Here is a 23,710-nt window from a genome sequence, read left to right on the forward strand (position 1 = left end):
CAACAGGTGAGTGCTTATTGCAATTTTATACTGGCATTTATATACTGGGGACGCACACGCCATTGTGCCTGTAGGCTGAGCACATTACACACCAGAGACTCCCTGGATCCCTCCACACATACCCCACAAGCTCCCTGTGCGTCACCCTCCCATCTCCCTTTATTTCAGGAACCTGTTGCAGCCCCTCTCTATCCCATCTCTCATGTCAACAATTTCCATCCCACCATCAACCTCAGCCTGGACCAGTCCACACAAGAGATCCACTTCCTGGACACTACAGTGCTAATAAGCGATGGTCACATAAACACCACCCTATACCGGAAACCTACTTACTGCTATTCCTACCTACATGCCTCCAGCTTTCACCCAGACCACACCACACAATCCATTGTCTACAGCCAAGCTCTACGATACAACCGCATTTGCTCCAACCCCTCAGACAGAGACAAACACCTACAAGATCTCTATCAAGCATTCTTACAACTACAATACCCACCTGCCGAAGTGAAGAAACAGATTGATAGAGCCAGAAGAGTACACAGAAGTCACCTACTACAGGACAGGCTCAACAAAGAAAATAACAGAACGCCACTAGCCGTCACCTTCAGCCCCCAACTAAAACCTCTCCAATGCATTATCAAGGATCTACAATCTATCCTGAAGGACGACCCATCACTCTCAGAGATCTTGGGAGACAGGACAGTCCTTGCCTACAGACAGCCCCCCAACCTGAAGCAAATACTCACCAGCAACCACACAACAGAACCACTAACCCAGGAACCTATCCTTGCAACAAAGCCTGTTGCCAACTGTGCCCGCATATCTATTCAGGGGACACCATCATAGGGCCTAATCACATCAGCCACACTATCAGAGGCTCGTTCACCTGCACATCTACCAATGTGATATATGCCATCATGTGCCAGCAATGCCCTTCTGCCATGTACATTGGTCAAACTGGACAGTCTCTACGTAAAAGAATAAATGGACACAAATCAGATGTCAAGAATTATAACATTCATAAACCAGTCGGAGAACACTTCAATCTCTCTGGTCACTCGATTTCTGACCTAAAAGTGACTATTCTTCAATAAAAAAAACTTCAAAAACAGACTCCAACGAGAGACTGCTGAATTGGAATTAATTTGCAAATTGGATACAATTAACTTAGGCTTGAATAGAGACTGGGAATGGTTGAGTCATTATACAAAGTAAATGTATTTCCCCTTGTTTATTCCTCCTCCCCCTTCCCCCCCCCCCCCCCACATTCCTCAGACGTTCTTGTTAACTCCTGGAAATGTGCTGGAAATGGCCCACGTTGATTATCACTTCAAAAGGTTCTCTCTCCCCCCACCCCACTCTCCTGCTGGTAATAGCTCATCTTAAGTGATCACTCTCCTTACAATGTGTATGATAAACACCCATTTTTTCATGGTCTGTGTGTATATAAATCTCCTCACTGTATTTTCCACTTTATGCATCCGATGAAGTGAGCTGTAGCTCACGAAAGCTTATGCTCAAATAAATTGGTTAGTCTCTAAGGTGCCACAAGTACTCCTTTTCTTTTTGGATTCAGTGTTAGCAGTTATCGCATTAGACAGAAACAAACAAACTGAACTGCCATCAAGCCAAGTGTAGGGCCTCACTTTGCTCGGCCAACAAATTCAAACCAGTTAGACTTCTGTAGATAAATTGCAAGGACTACACAAGGAGTTTGACAGTGCTGACAGCCAGTCAAATAGCTCCATTTCTGACCAGAGTTTATTTCATAGTCTAGAAATAAATAAATACTGTTTACACATTGTCACACCTGCAAATCTTTTATTTCCTGGACCGACACCCTAAAAATGTTGTTACAATACGAGTGATGACTTCAAAACACAGTTTTCTTGCTAGGTTACTCTAGCCAGAAATACCCAAGGAGATGGACTTAAAATTCTGGTACAGAAATATCATCAGCTTCTGTTTTTGGAAAGTGTGATAAAAGGGCACATTTCCACAGAGCACTGTTTGTGTATAATACTGATAATACCGTGGAACTGGGAATGGTCATTGTACATTTCCTTTGCATTTGCAGATTTGAAAAAAAAAAAAAATCTGTGAAAATTAAGTTGACAGTAACTGCCAGTCCCATCTAGCACCAGGCAAATGGCAGCTCCGCAACAGAGTCTGCCCAGGTGTCCGAGAACAAGGGAACACAAATACTTGGCCACACACACTTTCACCAAAATCTAACAATTCCACAGCATTTGTAGTGCTTCCACTCTCCAAGTGCTTTACAAACATCTAATCAATCCTCACAACAGCCCTGTGAGGTAGGTCAGTATCATTGTCCCCATTGTACAGATGGGGAAACTGAGGCAGAGAGGGGGAGTTACTTGTCCCAAATCATTGAGCCCATCATCAGAGCGATGCTCATACTGTGGCTTAGACTAGGCTACTTTCCTTCTCTCCTCACAATCCTTCTCTTCCTCCTGTGAGAGGTCAACGAGAAGGCTGTAATGAAGCATGTGGCCTGCAATTTTCTGATAAACACATAAACTATTCAAATATTAGGTTACAGGTGTCCTGGGAAATGCAGCAATTTGCTGCACAGTGTCATCGTACAAAACATCACTCAGCTGGTTACTGAGAATGTGTGAGTACAAGGTTGGGATAATGGAATGGGGAAAAAAGTCCCTCTTATTCACAAAAAGCATCCATCAATAAAAATGTGAAAACAAAGTTTGGACCTTAACCCATTTGCACTGTTTCAGACTCTCAAACAAAGATCCCAAAAGGGCTGCTGAAGGAAAAAAAACAAAAAAAAACAAAAAAACACCCCTCCCCACCAATTTAATTCCGGTATATAATACCCACCTGCCGGGAGCTCTGTGCGGAATTTCAGCCCTACCTCTTCCCAGCAACAGAGATCACAAAAAGAAAAGGAGTACTTGTGGCACCTTAGAGACTAACCAATTTATTTGAGCATAAGCTTTCGTGAGCTACAGCTCACTTCATCGGATGCATTCAGTGGAAAGCTTATGCTCAAATAAATTGGTTAGTCTCTAAGGTGCCACAAGTCCTCCTTTTCTTTTTGCGGATACAGACTAACACGGCTGCTACTCTGAAAAGAGATCAGAGTCATTCCAATGAGCAAACAGAGAATAAGACTTCTGGAGTTTTTTCCTCTATCTCAGACTGCCTCATACATTATATAACATACAAAAAATAATAGAGCAGTGATGTGGCTGCACTATAAAATAACCCCACCTGGCAGGCTTTCAACCCTGGACAGGCAATGCATTAGGCAGGCACAATTACATTTTTATTTACCCTGAGACTTACATTCGGGCACCTAGAAAGACATTCCATTCCCCCAGCCTTGCAGAGCACTGGCCAACGCTCTCAGCACAGAGGTGCATTGGTTGTGTGTTGGAGCTGCTGTGCAAGTAGGTTTAACAAATGTGTTACGTAATTATCCTTTACGTCAACCTACTGTGGCCCTCCACACCAGTGGTTCTCAACCAGAGGTACACATACCCCTGGGGGTATGCAGAGGTCTTCCAGGGAGTACATCAACTCATCTAGAGATATTTGCCTAGTTTTACAACAGGCTACATAAAAAGCACTAGTGAAGTCAGTACAAACTAAAATTTCACACAGACAATGACTTGTTTATACTGCTCCGGATACCATACACTGAAATGTAAGTATGATATTTATATTCCAATTGATTTATTTTATAATTATATGGTAAAAATGAGAAATAAACAATTTTTCTGGAACAGTGTGCTGTGACACTTCTGTATTTTTATGTCTGATTTTGTAAGCAAGTAGTTTTTAAGTGAGGTGAAACTTGGGGTACACACGACAGACTCCTGAAAGGGGTACAGTAGAATGGAATGGTTGAGAGCCACTGGTCTACCCTACTCACAATTCTTAACATGCTCCTCAGGTGTTGAGTCTGGAATGAAATGGTGCCAGTGAAAAAGACAAGGTGTACAAAGAGCCAAAGCTGTGGGTTAGCTCCCTCCTTGGTTAAGAAAACAATTCTTCCGTTGTCAGCCATTGCTGCCCACAGAGCAGATTCTTGTATTCAAACAGCAAAGACCACTCACTGTAGTCATCTCAAAGAATTTAAGATTAGACACACCACCTGACAGGAGTGAGAAAAGACCTCACTGAAAGAGAATAATCTGCCACCTTGGCCAACAGGAGCTGGGAATTCTATGCACACAGAGCACTGAGCCACAGGGTTGAAAAGAGAAGGAGCAACTAACCAGTCCTGCTGAACAAAATGGCATCATTGACTAACTCAGGAGCCCCACTGACCCCTGCTGAAGCCAAAGGCCAAGTGCCATAATGCTAGACTTCTTGCAGGGCAAGTGGAGTTCCTTCAAAATGCACAAAGTGTTTTTAAGGGTGGGTGGGGGGTGTAGAATACAGATGTGCAAGGACGTTTTGTCAAAATACCGAACTACTCCCAGGGCCCCAATACCAGGGCAGGAGCCAGCACTAAATGAATTTTGATGGAAAGGTCATTACATAAAAAATTAACATATGGAATAAACTACCAAGGCAAGACCAGGTGCACATAGTACAGTTGTTCTCAAATATTTTCACACCGTGGAGTACTTTAAGGCAGAGACAAACCTTTCCCTGGACACTTTCCCTCCCAAACGATTTTGATCTCACATCTTTTAAGACAGGGGTTCTCAAACTGAGGGTCGGGACCCCTCAGGGGGTTGCAAGGTTATTACATGGGGGGTTGCAAGCTGTCAGCCTCCACCCCAAACCCCGCTTTGCCTCCAACATTTACAATGGTGTTAAATATATTAAAAAGTGTTTTTAATTTATTTGGGGGGGTTGTCACACTCAGAGGCTTGCTATGTGAAAGGGGTCACCAGTACAAAAATTTCAGAACCACTGTTCTAAGAAGCAACCACAGTGCTTGGTTGCGTTAAAAAATTATTTAGAAGGAACTTAAATGCCATGGTTGTGACAGCTCAATTTTACATCCCCTTGCTTTGTACTTGTACTGACTCTTTCCTCTTAAAAAAAAACAAAACGTAAAGCCTTATATGTTGTAAGTCCCAAAGCTTTCCTCTTTGCTTTCAGCCCCACTTCAGGACACTTGAGAGTTTGGTCCTGTCCTCCAGTGCAACTACTACCCCTCCAGAGTTGGTGTAGTATACAGAAAGGATCACAGCTGAGTTTATACCACAGAAATAGCTGTAACAGATAGAAAGACAATTAACAGCCAGGTAGAGATGTGTTGGTTGTTTTGAGTCAGATGGTCAAGGTAGGGCCTGAAAATCCAAAGAGAATCCTCCACTGGGATACAGCAAAAGAAAGAACATTACCTCTTGAGACTGAAATGCCTCACAGTTGTGACTGAGCACATCTGCAGAAGCAGTTCCACTTGGATAGGCTTCACACATATATATACATACATACTTGGAGAGAGAGCGCCAACATTACAAGGGGCTACCCAAGTACCCTCATCTAAACTCACAAATTAGGTAGTTTCGCTTGGATGATTTTCACACCAGTGCCCTCTACACAAGATGATGATTTTCTTAATTCTACTGCAGTAAATGCCCCTCTAATGTTTCCTCTAGAAAAGAGTCTTAAGCAGAATTTCTCTCTCTCTTATCCATGCACCCAAATTATTCCCTTCACTTTGCCTCCTCTGAGTCCAACCCTGTATTTGAAGCCACAGAGGCAAAGGAAGAAAGCAAAGTAGTAGCAGTAGTGAGACTCAGTATCGATTTAGCTGCAACAAGGGCAACCAGCCACCAGGCTGAACAATAAGGAAGTGAAAAAAGCCACAGCCAGGAGGGGCTCAGAAAGGGTAGCTGGTACATGGTATTGCTTATGTGGTATGGCACTAGAAGCCAAGAAGTGGGACAGATTAAGCTTTTCAAGGCAAGGAGGCTGCAAGTGCAAATAAGTTATAAAGTAATCTTAATGAAAGTCAAAAAAGAAGCACAACACCTCTAAAAGCAAAGCTCGAGCATCCCAACAGCCTTAAAAAAAAAACAAGCACTAAAATATTGGGTGGATGCTCAGGGCCTGAATGTTGAGACTCATGCCTGTCTTTGATCGTGGGTATGGTCATCCTAATTCTGACCTTTACATTTCTCCTACAGACACATCATCTGTATTTTCTTTAAGAAATATGTCATACCTGGTCAGATCATTTTTCCATCTAGACTCACATCCTGCCTTTGGCAGCTACCTATGTCAGATGAGGAAGGGGATCTGATAACTTAACAGTCAGAAACATACATTATATTATATCACAGTTTGTGCGAGGGCATGGAGGGGAAAGAAATAGAAATTTGTTCCTTACCCAGCTCATGATCAGTTTCCCCCACCCAAAAATTATTGCAGCTAACGTAACTGCAGATTGTATTCATGTGTCCCTCTTTTTTATTCTTCCTAGTGCCTTGAAAAGAGTTCAACTTAACTATACCTTACATAACGATCTTCCATTAATCCAGTTAAAATGTCTTGCCTTTTAAGTGCCCTTTGGTTCTTGTATTACGATACACGATATGAACAGTCTCCCAACGGTCTTCATTGTACTTATATACAGCTATAAATATAATAGTATACAAGTAAATATATATCTACATTATTGCATCTTACTCTTTGCCTTCCCACATTTAATAGCCCTAACCAGCATTTTCAGGAAGTTTTGGTTTGGGGTGCCTTTCTTTCTGGAAACTCAACCTCGTGTCCAATTTCTGTTGGAGCTGTGGCTGTTCAGCACTGAGGCTCCAGGGACACTAGAGAGCTTACAGTGGTGCAGCTGCGAGCTACAATGTAGGTGCTCTAAGGTGACAGGAGAGTGCTCTCCCATTGGCTTAACGACTCTAGCTCCCGCGAGCAGCAGTAGCAGCAACGTCGAGGGGAGAAACTCCCACGGACAGAGCACAGTCCACACCAGCACTTACGTTGCTCAGAGGGGTGATTTATTCACCCCCCTAAGCAACATAAATTATACCGACATAAGCTGTAGCGCAGACATAGCCTAACTAGTTAAGTCAGGGGATTTGCAGGTGCTCAGCACTGCTGAAAAGTCAAACCCAAGTTGGCCCTTTGAGCTTTCAATTAGGCTACTTTGGAAAATGTGGCTGCTAATTTTTCTCCACCCTCATCATTCTTCTGATGCAAGCTTTGCCCACTTAATGTCGTTTTTACTGCCCTTTATTTCTTCTATGGTCTGCAAGAGTTAACATACTTTTGAACAACACACACACAATTTCTAGAATGCTGTTATAACAGTTTCTCAACTATTCTGTCTTCTGACCTCTTAGAACACAATGCAGTTTCCAGGTGGTGGGCACCTGAAAACCAGCCATTCTGAGGGCTTTCAGATGCTTGGAGTATATGTCCAGTGTTTGTAGGAGGTTTCTAGCACCTGGGAGGTGGGTTTAATTTGGACACGATGATACTTGAATGTTTTACTTGGCATTACAACTAACTGGAGAATTGGTCTGAAATGAATAAAATGAATTTAAATAAAGACAAGTGCAAAGTTCTACACTTAGGAAGGAAAAATCAAATGCACAAATGCAAAGTGAGAAATAACTCAGCAGGCAGTTGAATAGGATCTGGGGGTTACAGTGGGTGTCAAACTGAGTATGAGTCAACAATGTGATGCAACTGCAGAAAAGGCTTATGTTGTGGGGTGTATTAACAGGCGTATAATATGTAAGATACAAGAGGTAATTGTCCTGCTGTACTTGGCACTGGTGAGGCGTCAGCTGCAGTACCGTTTCCAGTATTTGGGCACTACACTACGAACAAATGTGGACAATCTGGAGAGCATTCAGCAGAGACCAACAAAAACGTTGGTCATCAGAACCAGTGCAAGCAGAAGCAGGAGGGAGAATAATCTGCTAGAGTGGCAGCAGCTGAAGACACTGGCTTGAAGGAAGTTGGAGCTGAAGAACTTACAAAGAAGTAACAAATTCATAATGAATGACTCTCTGAATGGTTTAAATATTCCCTCCTATGGTGTTTCCTTACACTTGTTTATAGTGACTGTCACCAACCATCACACTGCCCAAATATGCATTTTATATGTTTCTTTGGTCACAATCTTCCCTAAACTTGAGTAATTCAATAGAAGTTATATTTAAGATGCAACTTCACTAGTTTCCTGTCTCACCTACCTTCCAGAATAATACTGAACAATGCTAGCATTCATATTGTTCACTGGGAAGCCACACACTTACACTTAACCCTACTCTTTTGCCCAGCTACACAAAGCAATGAAGCATTACAAGAAACCATTGTAATAAGATGGCTTACGCTTGCAACCCTTGTGTGCCTTCTCGCATCCACACAGAACAGCTGTCCAAGGTGTGGTTGCAATGCTAGTTAGCTGTAACACTGGGAACAAAGCCTTCAGCTCAGATCCAGATGTGTTGGCGCAGACTATAATGGCTTCACCCCAGTATGGACATGTAGCAACAAGCATGGCAGCTACAATGGTACAACTGCCTCTAACTCCATCCCACAATGCAGGGCCTCGTATCTGGAAGTTACCCCAAAAGCCCCTGCTCCTAGCAAAGGTGCTGGGCACTATATGATGGAATGCACTGGTATCACAGTTGCAATATAAGACTCATGTGAATGCACGAGACTGGTTCCATCAAGAACGGCATTACTGTGTGGATACACTACAAGGTTGCAAGGACACGTGAAGCACCATGCCACTTAATGCAGTCACTGTGTATGGTTTCCGTGCTGAAGGTAGCCAAGACCTTTATTTCCCATCTCAGTCAGTTTAAATCTATGAAAAAAACTTTACCTCCGTCCTCAGATGACCTAGTTTCCTTAAACTTGGGACTTTTTCAATCATCCAAACAAATTATGGACAGGTTCTTCCCTTCCCACTCTTTATTTAATGCTCTTCTGCATAATTCTCACAATTTAGAGAGGTATTACCTCTACAAAAATCAGGGTGATGCAAATCAGCCTATACACTGTGTACTCTCTGGTGGAATAGTTGGGTTTCTTAATGACATGTTTTGGTCAGTAGTCAGCTACAGTACTTAGTTCTTTAGTTTCTTAACGCCACCAACTCCACTAATGTATTCCAGCATAAAGCTCAGGATGCTCCATTTACTTAAAAAACAACAACCATCCCCCCCCGCCGCCCCAAACTTTCATGACGTGTAAATTTAAACTCTTCCTCATCACCTATACTGCAGAGAAATTTATTCAAATTCTCTGCCATCACCTGTTCCTTGGTGATTGTCTTTACTATACCCTGGGTGGTCCAGCAGACTCACTGGCTGACAGTTTACTTGCTTCTGCAGTATTTAGTAGTAAATTGCTTTGCTGTTCTTAGCTATTTGTTCTTCAATCTCTTCTCCCTCCTCTTACTCTCCTGTTTTTTATTTGCCAAAGCTTATGTTCCAGCAGCAGGTAGAGGACATGTCTGTTCTTGAAAAGCAGTGTTGTGGCCCACCTAATCACAAGACATTCATTTCTTTTCTAAGCCATAGCAGAGAGGTGGTTTCCTACTTTCTGGAGACTGTGTTTAGCTCTGGGATAGGAAAACAGATATGAGTCCGGTCAAACACCTTTTCAACAGTGACTTACTATTCCTGATTCCTTGGCTGAAACTCGGAGAGAATCGGATTGTTGGCAAAAAGCGGCTGTGAGAAGAGACACAGAGAAATGCCATATTCCCTGCTCTGCAGCACTTTTTCCTCTTGTAGATAGGTAATGGTGCTACTGGAGAATGGCAGTGACTGCTGAAAGTGCTATGGCTCGGTCTTAGTCCCTGAGCCAGCTTCTATTTCAGGGTTTTCAATAGTTCCCCCCACCTCCATAAGCATAGTATCCAAGCCTCCTCTACCTACTCATTTAAAAAATAAAAACAACAAAAATCTCATGTCTCATTTCTGAAAACCTAGCAGGAAATCCTGGCTTCTTAAACTACAATTATCACAGCCACCCTTGCTTGCTGGCCTGCAAGCTGAACACTGCATGGGGCTCTCTCTGCATTCTGCATGTGTGTTAGCTTTCGTAGGTGTTTGCCTGACTTTGCAGGCCTGGAATCCAGATCACTACACTGACACTTCAGCGCTGATGGCAGTTTTTGCAAAGACACTCAGTTTCACTGCAAATATTGTCTCTCTTCAGTAATGCTTCTGCTAGCTCAAGAAGAGGTTGGCTTCACAGGGCTTCCTGGCCTCCTTCGATTCCATGTGCACTTAAAAGAGACAAATTACACAGACTGTTTTTTTTGAAAAGGCTTGATTTTTGCTTCTCATCAGCACTGTCTCAACATATTGCACAATGTTTTCTTTATTATAAAAATTGTCTTCTGTATCAGGCAGAAAGAAAGAAAAAAAAGTTTCCCCAAGGAGATGCTAATGCATACTGTTGTCTGTAATTAGAGGTAAGTGGTTGTTTATATGGCCATCCGGAAGTAGGACCTAACAAAACGAAAACATTATTATTATCTTGTTCAAGAACTTCATCTGTTGCATTTTGCTTTTTTTTAAATACGCATGTCCTCCATTCTCTGCTTTTCTGGATCCTTAAATCCATAGAAGTGTGTGGTTTTTTCCCCACTTATGTAGTAGATTTTCCAGGGAACATCTCTGTCCTCTTATTACAAATCTGGCTAAGGACCCATGCTGTTCAAACAATTTTTTAAAACTTTTGAACATGCTCCTAATGAAATCAAGGGAAGTTTTACCATGGATTTCAATAGGAACAGGATTAGGTCATACAATTGTATTCTTTCATTACAGCTAGCTACCTTTTAAAATCCTTTACTTTGCTAGTACATAGTTGTTCTATTTCCTTAATTCCTATTATAAGAAAATAAAATATTCTTACAGGTGTAGGTTTGTGTAAGCCCAGCTTGAAACGACAGCAGATAATTTCCACTAGGAATCTTCCAATGCCATGTAAAATGCCTGTAATATCAAACAGGGTTTGATTTTTTAAAAGGAATAAAATGAGGACTGTGTAAAAAGAGGCTTCTGCAATAACAGCACCACATCAAGTTTAAACTTAAACTCTGTTTCAGTACAATTGACCACAATGCATGCACTGAAAAAAATAAAGTAAACATTTTAAAAATATTTTTCATTTTCTTAACAAAGATTTCTATTTTGAAATGGAAACCACTCTTTTTTTCCATGCAAATGTGACCCCTCCAAAAAACAAATTTCATGTCAGAAAAGCATCAGGGAATTAAGTTAATCAACAAGGAGATTCGCATTACTATTTATTCTTTGGCTTGGGGGAAACAAAAATCAAAAGCTGTGATTCAGACTGACCAGTTTATTACACCACCTACTTGAAAAAAACTTGACAGGAACACTCAGCTTCCCACAAGAAGCTGAAAGCTGTTTGTACAATGGACAGAAGCCTATATGAATTTCACAAAGGTCATGTCCGTGTCATTGGTCATGTGCTACACACGTGCTGCCCCTCGAATGAATTGGAGATATGCTCTGAATAACCAAAAATCCCAAATCTGACTCCAAACCAGCCACCACTAGTGCAAGGGGCACAACTCTGATCCTTTGAGTCAGAGCTGTGATCTCTGAAGGGCTTACAGAGCTAATGAAGTTATTCAATGAAACAACATGGGTTCTTTTGGTACCTGTAAACCTTGTACCATTAGCAGTGGTAATAAGAGTTAAAAGGAATTTTTTGTCACAGGAAGCAATCCAGACCCAAACAGCAATGCCAATCTAGTGAGGCTTTCTGTAGCACTGCTCTAGGCACATTTTATGCTAAGCTTTTCCCTCTATTTCTTTAGAAGTGCCAATAAACTATTCTTTCACATGAGGTAAATGGAATTGGTTTCAGAGACCGTTTGTTGGGCCAGCTACTCATTGATAAATCCAGAAACGTCACTCGAGCAAGGCAGGGAAAAAGTAACTGCCTGCCTGGGAACAAGGTCGGGGGGGGGGGGGGGAGGAGAACGTGGTTTCAGGTAACAGGAAGGATGTGCCAATAGCCATTGTGCAGATGGGGAAAACCAAACAACTGCTGGGTATCAAGCATGGTTACAAGCTCAAAGACTAAAGGGGATCAGAGACCACCGAAGCCATTATTAATTACCTATGTAATTTGGCTTATGATTATGGTTTTTTTGAATTTCTCTAATTTCAAAAATCAGAGGAACCTATACTTCAGTGAACGATTCATTTTCTCATTGGAACATGGAGTACATTGTACAACCCTTCCTCTAGAAAAATGAAGTGCTCTGAAGTGTTTTGATAATGGATAAAATATAGCCACTTAGAAGAATACAATGGCTTTTGCCCGGGTTATACTAATTCATCATTAAATGCCGTCAGCGTAGACAAATCTGTTTTGTGAGGCAAAAAGCATCCACTCAACAGGACAGCTAATGTTCACAGGTTAAAATTGTCTCTGTTTCAGCAGTTTTAGTGCAGAATAGGAAGATACTTTCCTCAAATTAAAAGCAACGGTATTAATAATTCTTAGGCACAGAGGAACCTGATTCTTTTTATGATTCATTACGGCCCTGGGTAATCAGTGAATTGAGATGCCTCTTCAGGTAAAGCTAGCTGTTTCTCTCAGGGGCCAAATGCTATGGTCCGTTCAAGACTTACCAAGGAAAAAACCTCATGATGACTTCAATGGGAGTTTTACCTCAGTAAGTTTTGGACAAGGTTAGCAGAATTAGGCCCCAACTACAGTATAGAGTCAGACAGAATATTAGAGGTCACACCAGTTTGTAGTGTATATCCACGAACTTCCAGAAATGAACAAACTATGGTTTTAGTTAGAAAAGAAAAGAAATGGCAAGTCCACCATAGTGTACTGGGATGTTCTATACACAGTATTAGAAATTCATAGCATTTCATGCACAAACCAATATCCCACTCACTAGTTGTGAATAGATACCTAATAGCTTATTGCATGAACTCACAAAACGAGTAGCGTAACGAGGGTGGACACTGGATTTATGGCCTTTAGTTGCATAATTCTATCTACCTGGTAGGTCACAAGAAGGAATGCATTGATGGTTACCTGTAGTTGAGAAAATTCCACCAATAATACCACAGAGTCTTACTAAGAACTGCCAAAAGGGCATGTGTTCTTCTGTTACTGTCACCATAAGTGAACTGATGTCATATTTCATGAATATCCCTGATACCCCATGGCTGCCAGCTGCATGGTTAATCACTCTTTCCTGAGGGCAAAGAGAGAAACATACAAAAGTTAGTAGTCTCACATCAGTCACATGCACAGCAATATCTAATGGACAGGGTTGACGAAGAGCAACTTGTTAGGACAGTCAGTAATCAACAACAGAGCAACAAGGTGACACACAGTAACTAGATTTTGATCAAAGTAGGGATGAGATACTATTTTATACTGTAGACCTTTATGCTAGCAAGTCACTCTTCACTTTGCTGTTTAATTGAACCCTTGTTCAATACCAGTGACTAGTACTTGCCCTCCTTTTATTCTACAACTAAGCAATTTACACACTCCTCTCAGGATACGGGTTTACTTAATTCATTTCTTTAAGGACCAAGCTTAAAACCAGATCATCCCTGTCCTTTATGCAGGTGTATGGGGTACAGATTGGGTGTATAAGGGCAGCAGACACCTGTAAGGGCCAGGGACTGCCTCCTCCCTGCGCCCCTGTAATTGCCTCAAAAAGGAAGGGAAAGATATAATGGTCATGGCCTTGTCCCATTCCATGAAACAGGCCAAGTACACCAGGAAGAAGTGCAGCCTTCCACACATGTCCCAGGATGCTGCAGCCTTGCACTGCCCCTAATACAGGGTTGGGCCATAAAGAAACATTCTAGCCTATAAGTGTTTTCTTCCCTTAAGTATGAAGCATCCAGGTGCACTTTAAACTTCACAACATGTAGGAGTTGTACCAACTTTACAGAGTGGCGAACTGAGGTGGCTGAGAAAGGTTATAGTCCAGATCTTAAGAAGCAGCCTCTAGGTGCCTCATCTGAGACACGTGGGCCTCATTTTCAGAGTTTCTGAGTAGCCACAACCTCAACTGAAGTCAAGAGGAGCTGCAGGTTTATTTATTAGATCCCTACATATGAATTTGGGTGCTGACCCTTCAAAATCTAGTGCCAAATTTTCAGAGTTGCTGAGCATCCACGGATTGTATTGTCTTCACTTGGAGCATGGGTGCTCAATACTTCTGAAAATCAGGCTCATATGTTTGAAAATTTTAACCCAACGGGTCTAAAGACAGGAATCCAAAATTAGAGACCATTTTAGAAAATCCACACTAAGTAATTGGACTCAAAAATCAAACATCCAGGTAGGTCAGAACTCATGGAAAAGGACTCAAAACTCCTGATTCCCAGCCCCTTGCTCTAACCACCAGACAAATCGGTGTCCTTAATCACTTTTATAACTTCCTCCAATTTGTGAAAAACTCTTTTATACCGAGGGGTCCAGAACAGAGCACACTACTCCTGACAATCTCATCAAGGCCATTTACATGATACCTCTCACGTGTAGCCCAAAGACATTTGCTTTTCTGTTGCCATACTGTGCTGCAAGGTCACATGTCCTTTGCTGCCCACTGTCTCCCAGAGGTTTCTTTTGGTATCATCACTTTCCAAGTCTGAAAATCTCTGTTTCGGTTTCTTTCTCCCAGATGTATTAGCCTGTACTTCCCAAGTTGATTCTCATCTCTCTAATTCTCACCTCTCTATGCTTCTTGTATATGATTTCTTACTGGCATAATACTCCCCAAATTCAGAATTTTCTTCAAAATTAACACACTTCTTACTATCCTCACTTTCCTGCCTCTCCTTGATCATTAAGATGGTCAAGTACAAAGTAGTTTAAAACCTAGAAATTCAAGTTCTTTTCAATGGTTTTCAAGAGAAAAGAAGTCACATCAATCTGAAGTCATCCTGAAAAATTTGCAGCTATTTGCATGCTAGTGACAGCTGTTGACAAAATAACCTGGGAGCTGCTGAGTAAATGCACAGGTAGCAAAGAACTAATTCACTGAAGATATATTCAGCAATGGATAGACTAAAGAAGTAAGCTACTTAAGAAAAGAGCAAAACTAAACAGAAAGGCAATGTATCATGGAGCAGTTTCATCCTATCTGAGAACTTAATACACTCCCCTTCCTTTTACTACAGAGCATCCAGTATACTGGAAACTCAAAATCAGAGACAACTGATTGAAAAATTCAGACATCTCATCTTTCTCCAGTAAATTCAGCTGACATGTATAACCGTGTTATATTTATGATATATAGCTGCTTTTAGTTATCAAAGTAAGAGGATGCGAGCTTCATATATCAAATTTATCAGCTACATACAAAGCGCTTTTATTAATTGCAATAATTACAAACCCATATCACAGAAGAAACCCATACGTACTTTCAGAATTTTAAGACCAACAGGCTTTATTAAGCAATAAGGACAGATACCGACAGACTTTATTACACATTTAAAAAAAAAAAAAAGCTGGATGGAGGCAGTTAAGGTCAGTATGTAGAGCCAAGGATGCACTAACAAGAGTTGATTCTTTTCTGATTGATATAGACAGCCTGACCATTATTCTAAAGCTACATTAAAGAGAAAAACCATCTTCTTTGGGGGCATTTTGGTCTAATATTTCTACTTTCTATTTCTATTCCTATCAACACCAGATCCTGAGCTGGTATAAACTGACATAGCTATATTTATTTCAATGAAGCTACAACACTTTACAGCAGCTGAGGATCTGCCCTACTATATGTAGAAAAGTGGAGCTATGTGGTATAGGTATTGGTTATCGCTCAGGCCTTCTCTACAGTAATACATTTTAACATATTCAAACAATTTTTCAAACAGCAGCATTAATTAACATTACTTTAACCATGGCTTTGTGGTCACCAAAGACAAGGACAAGCTGTGTTCCCCACTGTATCTCCTACGGATGTTATTAGGCCCTACAGGGGTCAGGTTTTAACCATGAGGAGTTGGCACGATGTGGATCCCGGGTTTTTCAGTCTCTGGACACATTCTGTAGTCTGCTACAACAACACCACTTACACGCTAGACAATTTTTCTCTGAAAAACTGTTCTCTCTCTAATAGCCTTCCTCAGACCATTTATTAGTTTAAAAGAAGAACTATACTGTTAACAGGCAGGCTTGCCTGGCGAGGCACATCACTGTAATCCCACCCACAACCTCAGTTATTCATAAAAACTTCCTCCTAGGAGCTTATGATTCTGTAGCATCTTTCAGACCAACTGAATCCCCAAAAGATTTACAGAGTTAAATAAATCACTACTACTAATAAAATAAATAATTTTTCCAAGCAGAAAGAGAGAAAGGATGTACAGGGAGAAAAGCTGTGATGTAAAGTGAGATGGAGAGTCAATGAGGTGGAGAGATTTAGGAAAACTGTTCCAGATGGCAGGGCCTTGGAAGGAGCAGTGACATTGTCCTGCAGAGGAATGGCAAAATGCTAGATGAGCAGGAGGAGTGAGGAGACTGAAATGTATCTTGCAAGATCCAGATCACTGATTATGTGTGTCTAATTTTTGTTCCTGTTTTGAGTTCAATTCTCTACAGAATAACCTCCCCACCTTTTCTTCAATATCCTTAATGTCCCACTGCTGAATTTAAAAAAAAAAAATCACTCCTTTTTCTCCCACTTTGATAACACAGCAAAAACAATTGTCTATGAAGCATAGCATAGTGCTCCCAATGCAAAATAAAGACTGAGGAAAAAGTAGATTGTAGAATAATCAATTTCATACAAGTTACATTTAAGTGAATGATCATTACTATACAATTTTTTTTAAGCCCAGTATCCCCTGCCTGCCTTTCATAGTTGAGCTTTTCAAAGAGCTGTTCCTTCAGCTTGTAAATATCAAGATCAACCTGAGCTCAACCACTGACTAGGGAAATGATAATGAGACAGGTGTAACAAGAATATATTAGAATGCTTTTTTCTTATTTACATCAGTCTTTGAACATTCACATGACAGAATTTGGCAAGGAGTAGACTGCAGTAATTAATAGCTGGGTTTCCCCTTTTACAGATTTGGAATTTATAATGAACACCAAATCTAAAGATAATAGAAGTTTGACAATCAAGAGACTGGGTGATTAACAGTAGGTGCCTCACCAAATGCAAATCAAAATAGTTGGGAGGCAAAGAACAGTAGTGTTCTGTACCCTCCGGTTACTCAATCCAACAGGAGTTGAATAAAAGCAATAGAGATGGACTAAGTATTTATCATGCAAGCATATTAGGATAATTTATGGGAACCTGTTTTCATTATTAGCCACAAGTGAAGTAAGAAAGGCTAGTTGCTAATCATTAAATTTAACATTGGGACCCAGGATTTTTGGATGCAAGATGCTAATGCAAATAACTGAACACGTGTTGCCACATACATATATTTTACATTCAGTGTAACATCACTGACAAACATCCCAACATATCCTGGAGTATTTTAGTAAACTGACCTGCCTGAAGAGTTTTTAAAAGCAAAAACCAATCTACCTTTGACAAGTACAAATACACTAAAACAAAACCTTTTCTTTGGGTTGGTTTCTAACTGGGACTTACCCTTTCTGTCACGGAAAACTGGTGAGTTTCTGCTGAAATTTTATACGTATGGAGTTTTGTTGGCACGACTGTGATAAAATATTGGAACATCTGGTTGTCTAAAACAAAACAAATCTTACTATTGAATTAACACTAATTATAGGGTAAAAATCATTTGAGAGAGATAGTCAGCTGTTAAACAAGTATTTTTCTGAAAAGACCATTAATAATATTATCTATTAAGCTCTGTCTACCCTGGGGGCAATTTCAAAAAGTCCCACTGTTGACAACACTGGTTTGGCTCTATCAGTGTTAATTTCGAGGGTTAGGCCCTCGGACAAATTTTTGCACATGCCAGACTTCACACACTGTGAGTAGTCCCACTGAAGTCAATAGGACAGTTCAGCATGTGCATAAATCTTTCCAGGGCCCTATTGTAGACAAGCCACAGGCTGCCACTGCTGTTTTAACCACCATCTCATGTAACCCTGCACACAGAAGTAGGGGTTATGGGAGTGGTTTTAAAACGGTGGCTGAGCCAACAGTCTGTCTATGTAAATTCTTCCAGTGTTCCTAACACTAGTGGGACTGAATTGATTGGATTTTCAGAAAGTTTCCCTAGAGGAGACAGTTCATTAGAGAACTCATAGTAGATGTTACGAATCATACCTGAGAGGTTAGACAATGGTGGGCCCCAAACCAAAACGGAGTCACATGTGCTAACTTTTCCTTAACATAGACAATCAGCATTATGTCATGTATTTATAATATAATCCCTCTTCATTCAACATCCTAGCAGAACAAACCACCAAACAACTGAAATGATCATTTCAAGTGAAATGGTATTTCAAATCAGCAAAGTAACACCATTTGCTCTGCTATCTGATCAAGGTCTGTGGGTCTAAGGTTTTGAAGTTTTTTAGCATATTAAAATATTCATGTCACACAAATAATTAATTCCATTTCTTTTCAATAGTCTGGTAAGTAATCTTACCAGTGACATTACAATACAAAATACATCCAAAGAGTTCAATATGTTTTGTCAATGAATGTGCTAAACAGTGATTAATCTTCACAGCCCCTCTGTGAGGTAGATAGTAGCCTCAATTTATAAATGAGGAAATGTAAATAACTTGCCAAAGACCACACAGTGAGTCGGTAACAGAGATGGGAACAGAACCCAAGAATCCTGAATCTCAGTCCTACAGTCTAACCACTAGACAGTCTCCTCCGTGATGACACTTGGCTCTGCAAGTCCAAGTTGTAACATACAGCTGTAAATCTTTTTGCAATTTGTCCACATAGGTGAGTGCTCAGCCATAATTTAAATACAGTACATTTGTATGTGCAACTACAAATCAACATCAGAAGCAACAAAGGAGTAGCAAAGTACCGTTAAAAAAAAGATTACACCATGAATGATGCAGGATAAATAAAGAGTAACTAAATGATGCATTCCTTATTAACCATAATGTACCATTTGTTAGTAGCAGAATTCAAGAAAAACGTTAGTTTTTAAGCTAAGAATTAAAAGAGCAGCATCTCAGATACTAAATTATTTTTCCATCATGAAACACTTACGATCTGATGCAATTTTTTCTGTCCCGTCCAAAGGATTAATAATTCCTGGAATGAGCTCTCCAAAAGACAAGTGATCTATTCTATGAGAGAAGTTGTATGCTAAAAGACAACACAAAAGAACCACCAAATGTAAGGGGTTTATTTTGGTGAAATATGAAAATTTTGTACATTTCTCTCTCACACACACCCCCACCCACAGCACAATAGGAAAGGCATCAATTGGAATATTTAATGCTATTAGGATGGATATAAAATGTTTTCAGGATTTGAACTTTTGTAAATGTTTTCACAAATCCAAATGTGTATTTATTATATGCAAAGCTTGCTTTACTGGCATCAATATTTAAAAATATGTATGTTCAATTTTAACTCAGAACTTCCCCTCCATTTTTATAGGCAATACAATGTAGATCTAAATGTACAGGCATTTGCAACAGCCCAAGAGTTAAAGGGCCAAGAAGCAGCCAAAGACACCTGGAATTACTCTACAGTTCACATTTCAGGCTGACCAAAAGTGTTGAAAAGATTAAATTGTTTTATTAATTAAATGCACAAACCTATATAATGCAAGAATAATTTTATTAATTTAGTTCCTAATTCTGAAAAGATTTATGCACATGATTAATTGCAATGGGAATACACACATGTAAAATTAAATTCACATGGAAGCCATTGCAGGATTGGAGGCTTAAACAGTAAAAAGCCAGGAAGCAAAGCTAAATTTTCACAGTAACATTTACACACACACACACACCCCCACCCACCCCAGTAATATACATTCAGCAGCCTGACTAGTAATCCAAAACACTGAAATAATGCTTTATGAGGTCAGAAATTTTAAACCTTTTATAGTCTAAATATTGCAGGGGAACAAGCTCTCTGAAAAATACAGATTATTATACAATACTTCTGAAATCCAAGATATACTATTATAACATGCTTTTTATTGTTATTTACATATTATTTTACATATCATTTTACATTATGACTGTTACACAATCAGCATAAACAGATAGTCTGTGAATGTCAAATGCGTGAAAAGATTTGTCACTTTACAATATAATATCCTGAAGCCTATTCTCTGATTTCTTTTACAATGCAAATCACTCAGCTAGAAATATCTCAGCAATAGTATGTGTCCAATACTACACTAATGTCCAAATTAGTAGCTAGGAGATGCTATGAACCAACAGTGTTTTTTGAAAGATGATAGTAAAAGCTTACAATCGTGGCTCACAAGGGCTGCCAAGTGTGCATGGCCTCGGGGATGGGGAATTGCCCTAAAGAAAGCAAAAACATGTTTGATAAAGTGGTGGTTTAACGGACACTTAGGAGAGGCTCAAATAATAAAAATTGGGGTTTCCATAAAGCAAATCACTAGTTTTCCCTTGATTTCAATAAAATAGCTCTTTATAATGGGCATTGAAATATTCATTGTTGCTCAGTACAGACAACCAGAGTAACACCTGAAGACACATTAAGCTCATGAAAATCCTACAATATACACAAAAAGGTTATTTTTAGAAACACCAATAGGTTTTGTCTAGCCAGAGAGCTGCAAGGGGAAAAGCTGTAAAATCCTGGCATGGTCCAAATACGGTACAAGACCAACCATGTAACAGCTCAAGTGTGCCAGGGGTTAATATGGGCTTCCTTGCACTTGCCTTGTGAGTAGGCAGATTATCAGATTCATTTGTGGGACTCTATAGTATGTGCATTGGGAGAGGTTGGAAGAGCAGGAAGAAAGAGAGAAGGAAAACAAAGGGAACACCAGAATCACACTGGGAAAGGACCAGCATGGATTGGAAAACTGGCACACTTCCCCAGCCCCTCTTCACACTCAAAAAGAAGTTTTCTTTCTAGGCTTGCTTTTACTACCCTATGACCTAGTGTGAGGTTTACACCTAACAGAATTAAAGAAACCCTCCTTCACCATTTAGACATTAAAAGTTGAGTGACTATCCTAAGCAGATGCATTCTGGAGAAATTGAAGATGGGGGTGGGGGGCGCGGAATAAAAGATTGGGAGATGAGGCACTAGAAGGTTACAATAATCAAGGCAAGACACGACCAGAAGGAAGGAAGCAACAGGACTTAGCAAGAGCATAGATATGAAGCGGATGAGAGAGAAAAGACAGGTTGTGCTAGGATGCAGGGAGGACAGAAGAGATGGCAACGGAGATAGAGTAGGAGGGGAGAGATTAGAGCTTCAATTTTGAACAGACTGAGCTTGAGAAGACAGCTGGGCACCTAACAACATATGTCAGAGGCAATTTTGAGACACAAGACTAGAGGTGTAGGTTTCGGATTCAGTCTAGCAGAAACGATAGCTGAAACCACAAAAGGAGATATGGTTATTCAGTGGGTCCATAGAGCGAGAAGAGGGGGTTTAGCAACTCTTAGGGATATCAGAAAGGGATAGAGAAAAAGAATGAGGAGCTGTTTAAGGAGATATGTAGATGCTGAAAGAACAGTCAGCAAGGCAGGAGAAGAATCAGAGCACAGTCACAGGCCAAAAAAGGATCATTGCAGAAACCACACATGGCATGTGAACATGACACCTCCAGCCATGCTAGTGCACAATGATCTGGCTTGGTTAAAGGCATAAGTTTCCAATACAGATCTCTAGTTTAAAGTGTTTACAAGACAACATGATTACAGAAGCATGTCAGGAAACTGTGATCCACATTTAGTCATGACTCCTTAACATGCTTCTATAACTATATTATCTCATTCATACAACTAACAAAAACTGTGCTGCGAAACATATGCCCTTTATTATGACAGACAGCTTTGCTCTTGAACGGTTACAGCAGGGGCGGGCAAACTTTTTGCCCTGAGGGCCACATCGGGTTTCCAAAATTGTATGGAGGGCCGGTTAGCGGAGACCGTCTCCCCCCCAAAACAGCCAGGCATGGCCTGGCCCCCGCCTCCTATCTGACCACCCCTTCTCGCCCCAACAGCGCCCCCAGGACTCCTGCCCCATCCAACCCCCTGTCCTCTGATGGCCCGCCCGGGACTCCTACCCCATCCACCACCCCCTATTCCCTGTCCCCTGACCACCCCTTCTCCCTGTCCCCTGACTGCCCCCTGCCGCCCCCATCCAACCCCCCCTCCTTCTTGACTGCCCCTCCCCGGGACCCCTGCCCCATCCAACCTCCCTCTTCCCCGCCCTCTGACCGCCCCGACCCCTATCCACACCCCCGCCCCTGACCACCACCACCCCAACTCCCCTGCCCTCTATCCAACCCCCCCTGCCCCCTTACTGCGCTGCCTGGAGCACTGGTGGCTGGCGGCGCTACAGCCGTGCCACCCAGAGCACGAGGGCACGGCCGCGGCTCTGCAACTGCACTGCCCAGCCGGCTAGAGCGTTGCGCCGGCAGTGCGGCACACTGAGGCTGCAGGGGAGGGTGTCAACGGGGGAGGGGCTGGGGGCTAGCCTCCCGGGCCAGGAGTTCAGGAGCCAGGCAGGAGGGATCCGGCCCACGGGCCGTAGTTTGCCCACCTCTGGGTTAGAGGTATAGTAAGGTTGGGCCCAATTAGATAACAGGAAAGTACGAGCATTCTAAAAGTATTAGCTGTCACTTTATCACATGTTAACAAAAGGCAATAGTTCATCTAATCAGCTGTAAGGGTTCAATTTATGGATATATGACAACATTGCTGAACATGAACATGAACGGAGAAGGAGCTACTTCAGCAGACATTTCAAAAAGTTCCATAGTTCATGTTGACTATAACCAGACATGAAGAAATATGATGTTTGAAATGAGAGATACCATATGAAAAATATGACCAGAAAGGGAATCTGTATTACGATAAAAGCAGCTAACTAGGCAAAAGTGAGCCAAAGAAAGTTTTTTGCTTAACTACACACACATCTGTCTTGATCAATTTGTGGTATATTCAGTAAGTGAAAAGAACATACTTGCCCACAGTTATGTGAAAGTTTCCTGCCACTTTATTGACATAGAGATGACCATGAATTCTGCATGCATCTGGAGGCAGTAACGAATTATCCTCCCTGTTTGAACAAGAAACAGGGAAACAGCTCAAAACACAGTAATTGAGATTATTTTATATGTAGGTAAAAATATGGCATCAATGTAAAGTTTAGAAAACCACATTCTTCTGCCATGGAAAATAAACGTTCTGGTACAACTTAGAAATTCAGAAAAGGGAAAACAAACTGTAATTACAAACTATGAGCTTTAAAACATCTGGACTTCTATGTTAAAAAGCACATTTTATAGTAGATTAAGCACACGAAGTTACACACCCCCATTGAGAGGAAAACAAATTAAGCATAGCTCATTTTATAAACACTATCCTGGCCAGCCTGATGCCGCTCAGAGTTTCAACACATCACTCAAATGTTCAAGACTCCTAGGGGATGAGGCTAACCAGATGGACAAGAACCAGAACAATTACATAGAAGACTCTCTCAGGCCCTTGGGATATCTGTCACCTCATGAAACACTTTTCAGCAACTCAGATTGAAAATGGTTTGTTCAGGTAATACAGCTGTGCTGACCAGGGTGAACAGCACAAAACATTAAAAAAAAAACAAAAA

At 41.0% G+C, this 23,710-nt stretch overlaps 1 protein-coding gene across 7 annotated transcripts in view; it reads right to left on the reverse strand.

Annotated features, from left to right (window-relative positions):
- Positions 1 to 1,804: 1,804 nt before the first annotated feature.
- Positions 1,805 to 23,710, reverse strand: part of ERGIC2 (ERGIC and golgi 2) — a 48,780-nt gene continuing 26,874 nt past the window's right edge. For 3 of the 7 annotated variants that reach the window (XM_037889122.2, XM_043551425.1, XM_043551427.1), the window contains 7 exons: positions 23,066 to 23,161; positions 20,363 to 20,418; positions 19,139 to 19,237; positions 17,579 to 17,676; positions 13,036 to 13,198; positions 10,858 to 10,937; positions 1,805 to 10,448 (listed from right to left, as the gene is read on the reverse strand). In XM_037889122.2, coding sequence (XP_037745050.1) covers positions 10,383 to 10,448; positions 10,858 to 10,937; positions 13,036 to 13,198; positions 17,579 to 17,676; positions 19,139 to 19,237; positions 20,363 to 20,418; positions 23,066 to 23,161 — 658 coding nt within the window. In that variant the 3' untranslated portion in view covers positions 1,805 to 10,382. Of the gene's footprint in view, positions 10,449 to 10,857; positions 10,938 to 13,035; positions 13,199 to 17,578; positions 17,677 to 19,138; positions 19,238 to 20,362; positions 20,419 to 23,065; positions 23,162 to 23,710 lie in introns of those variants that run through there. The other 4 variants (XM_043551413.1, XM_043551407.1, XM_043551420.1 and 1 more) reach the window with 3 other exon arrangements.

The sequence above is a fragment of the Chelonia mydas genome, chromosome 1 (assembly GCF_015237465.2).
Source record: "Chelonia mydas isolate rCheMyd1 chromosome 1, rCheMyd1.pri.v2, whole genome shotgun sequence".
In the NCBI taxonomy this organism is placed as follows: domain Eukaryota; kingdom Metazoa; phylum Chordata; order Testudines; family Cheloniidae; genus Chelonia; species Chelonia mydas.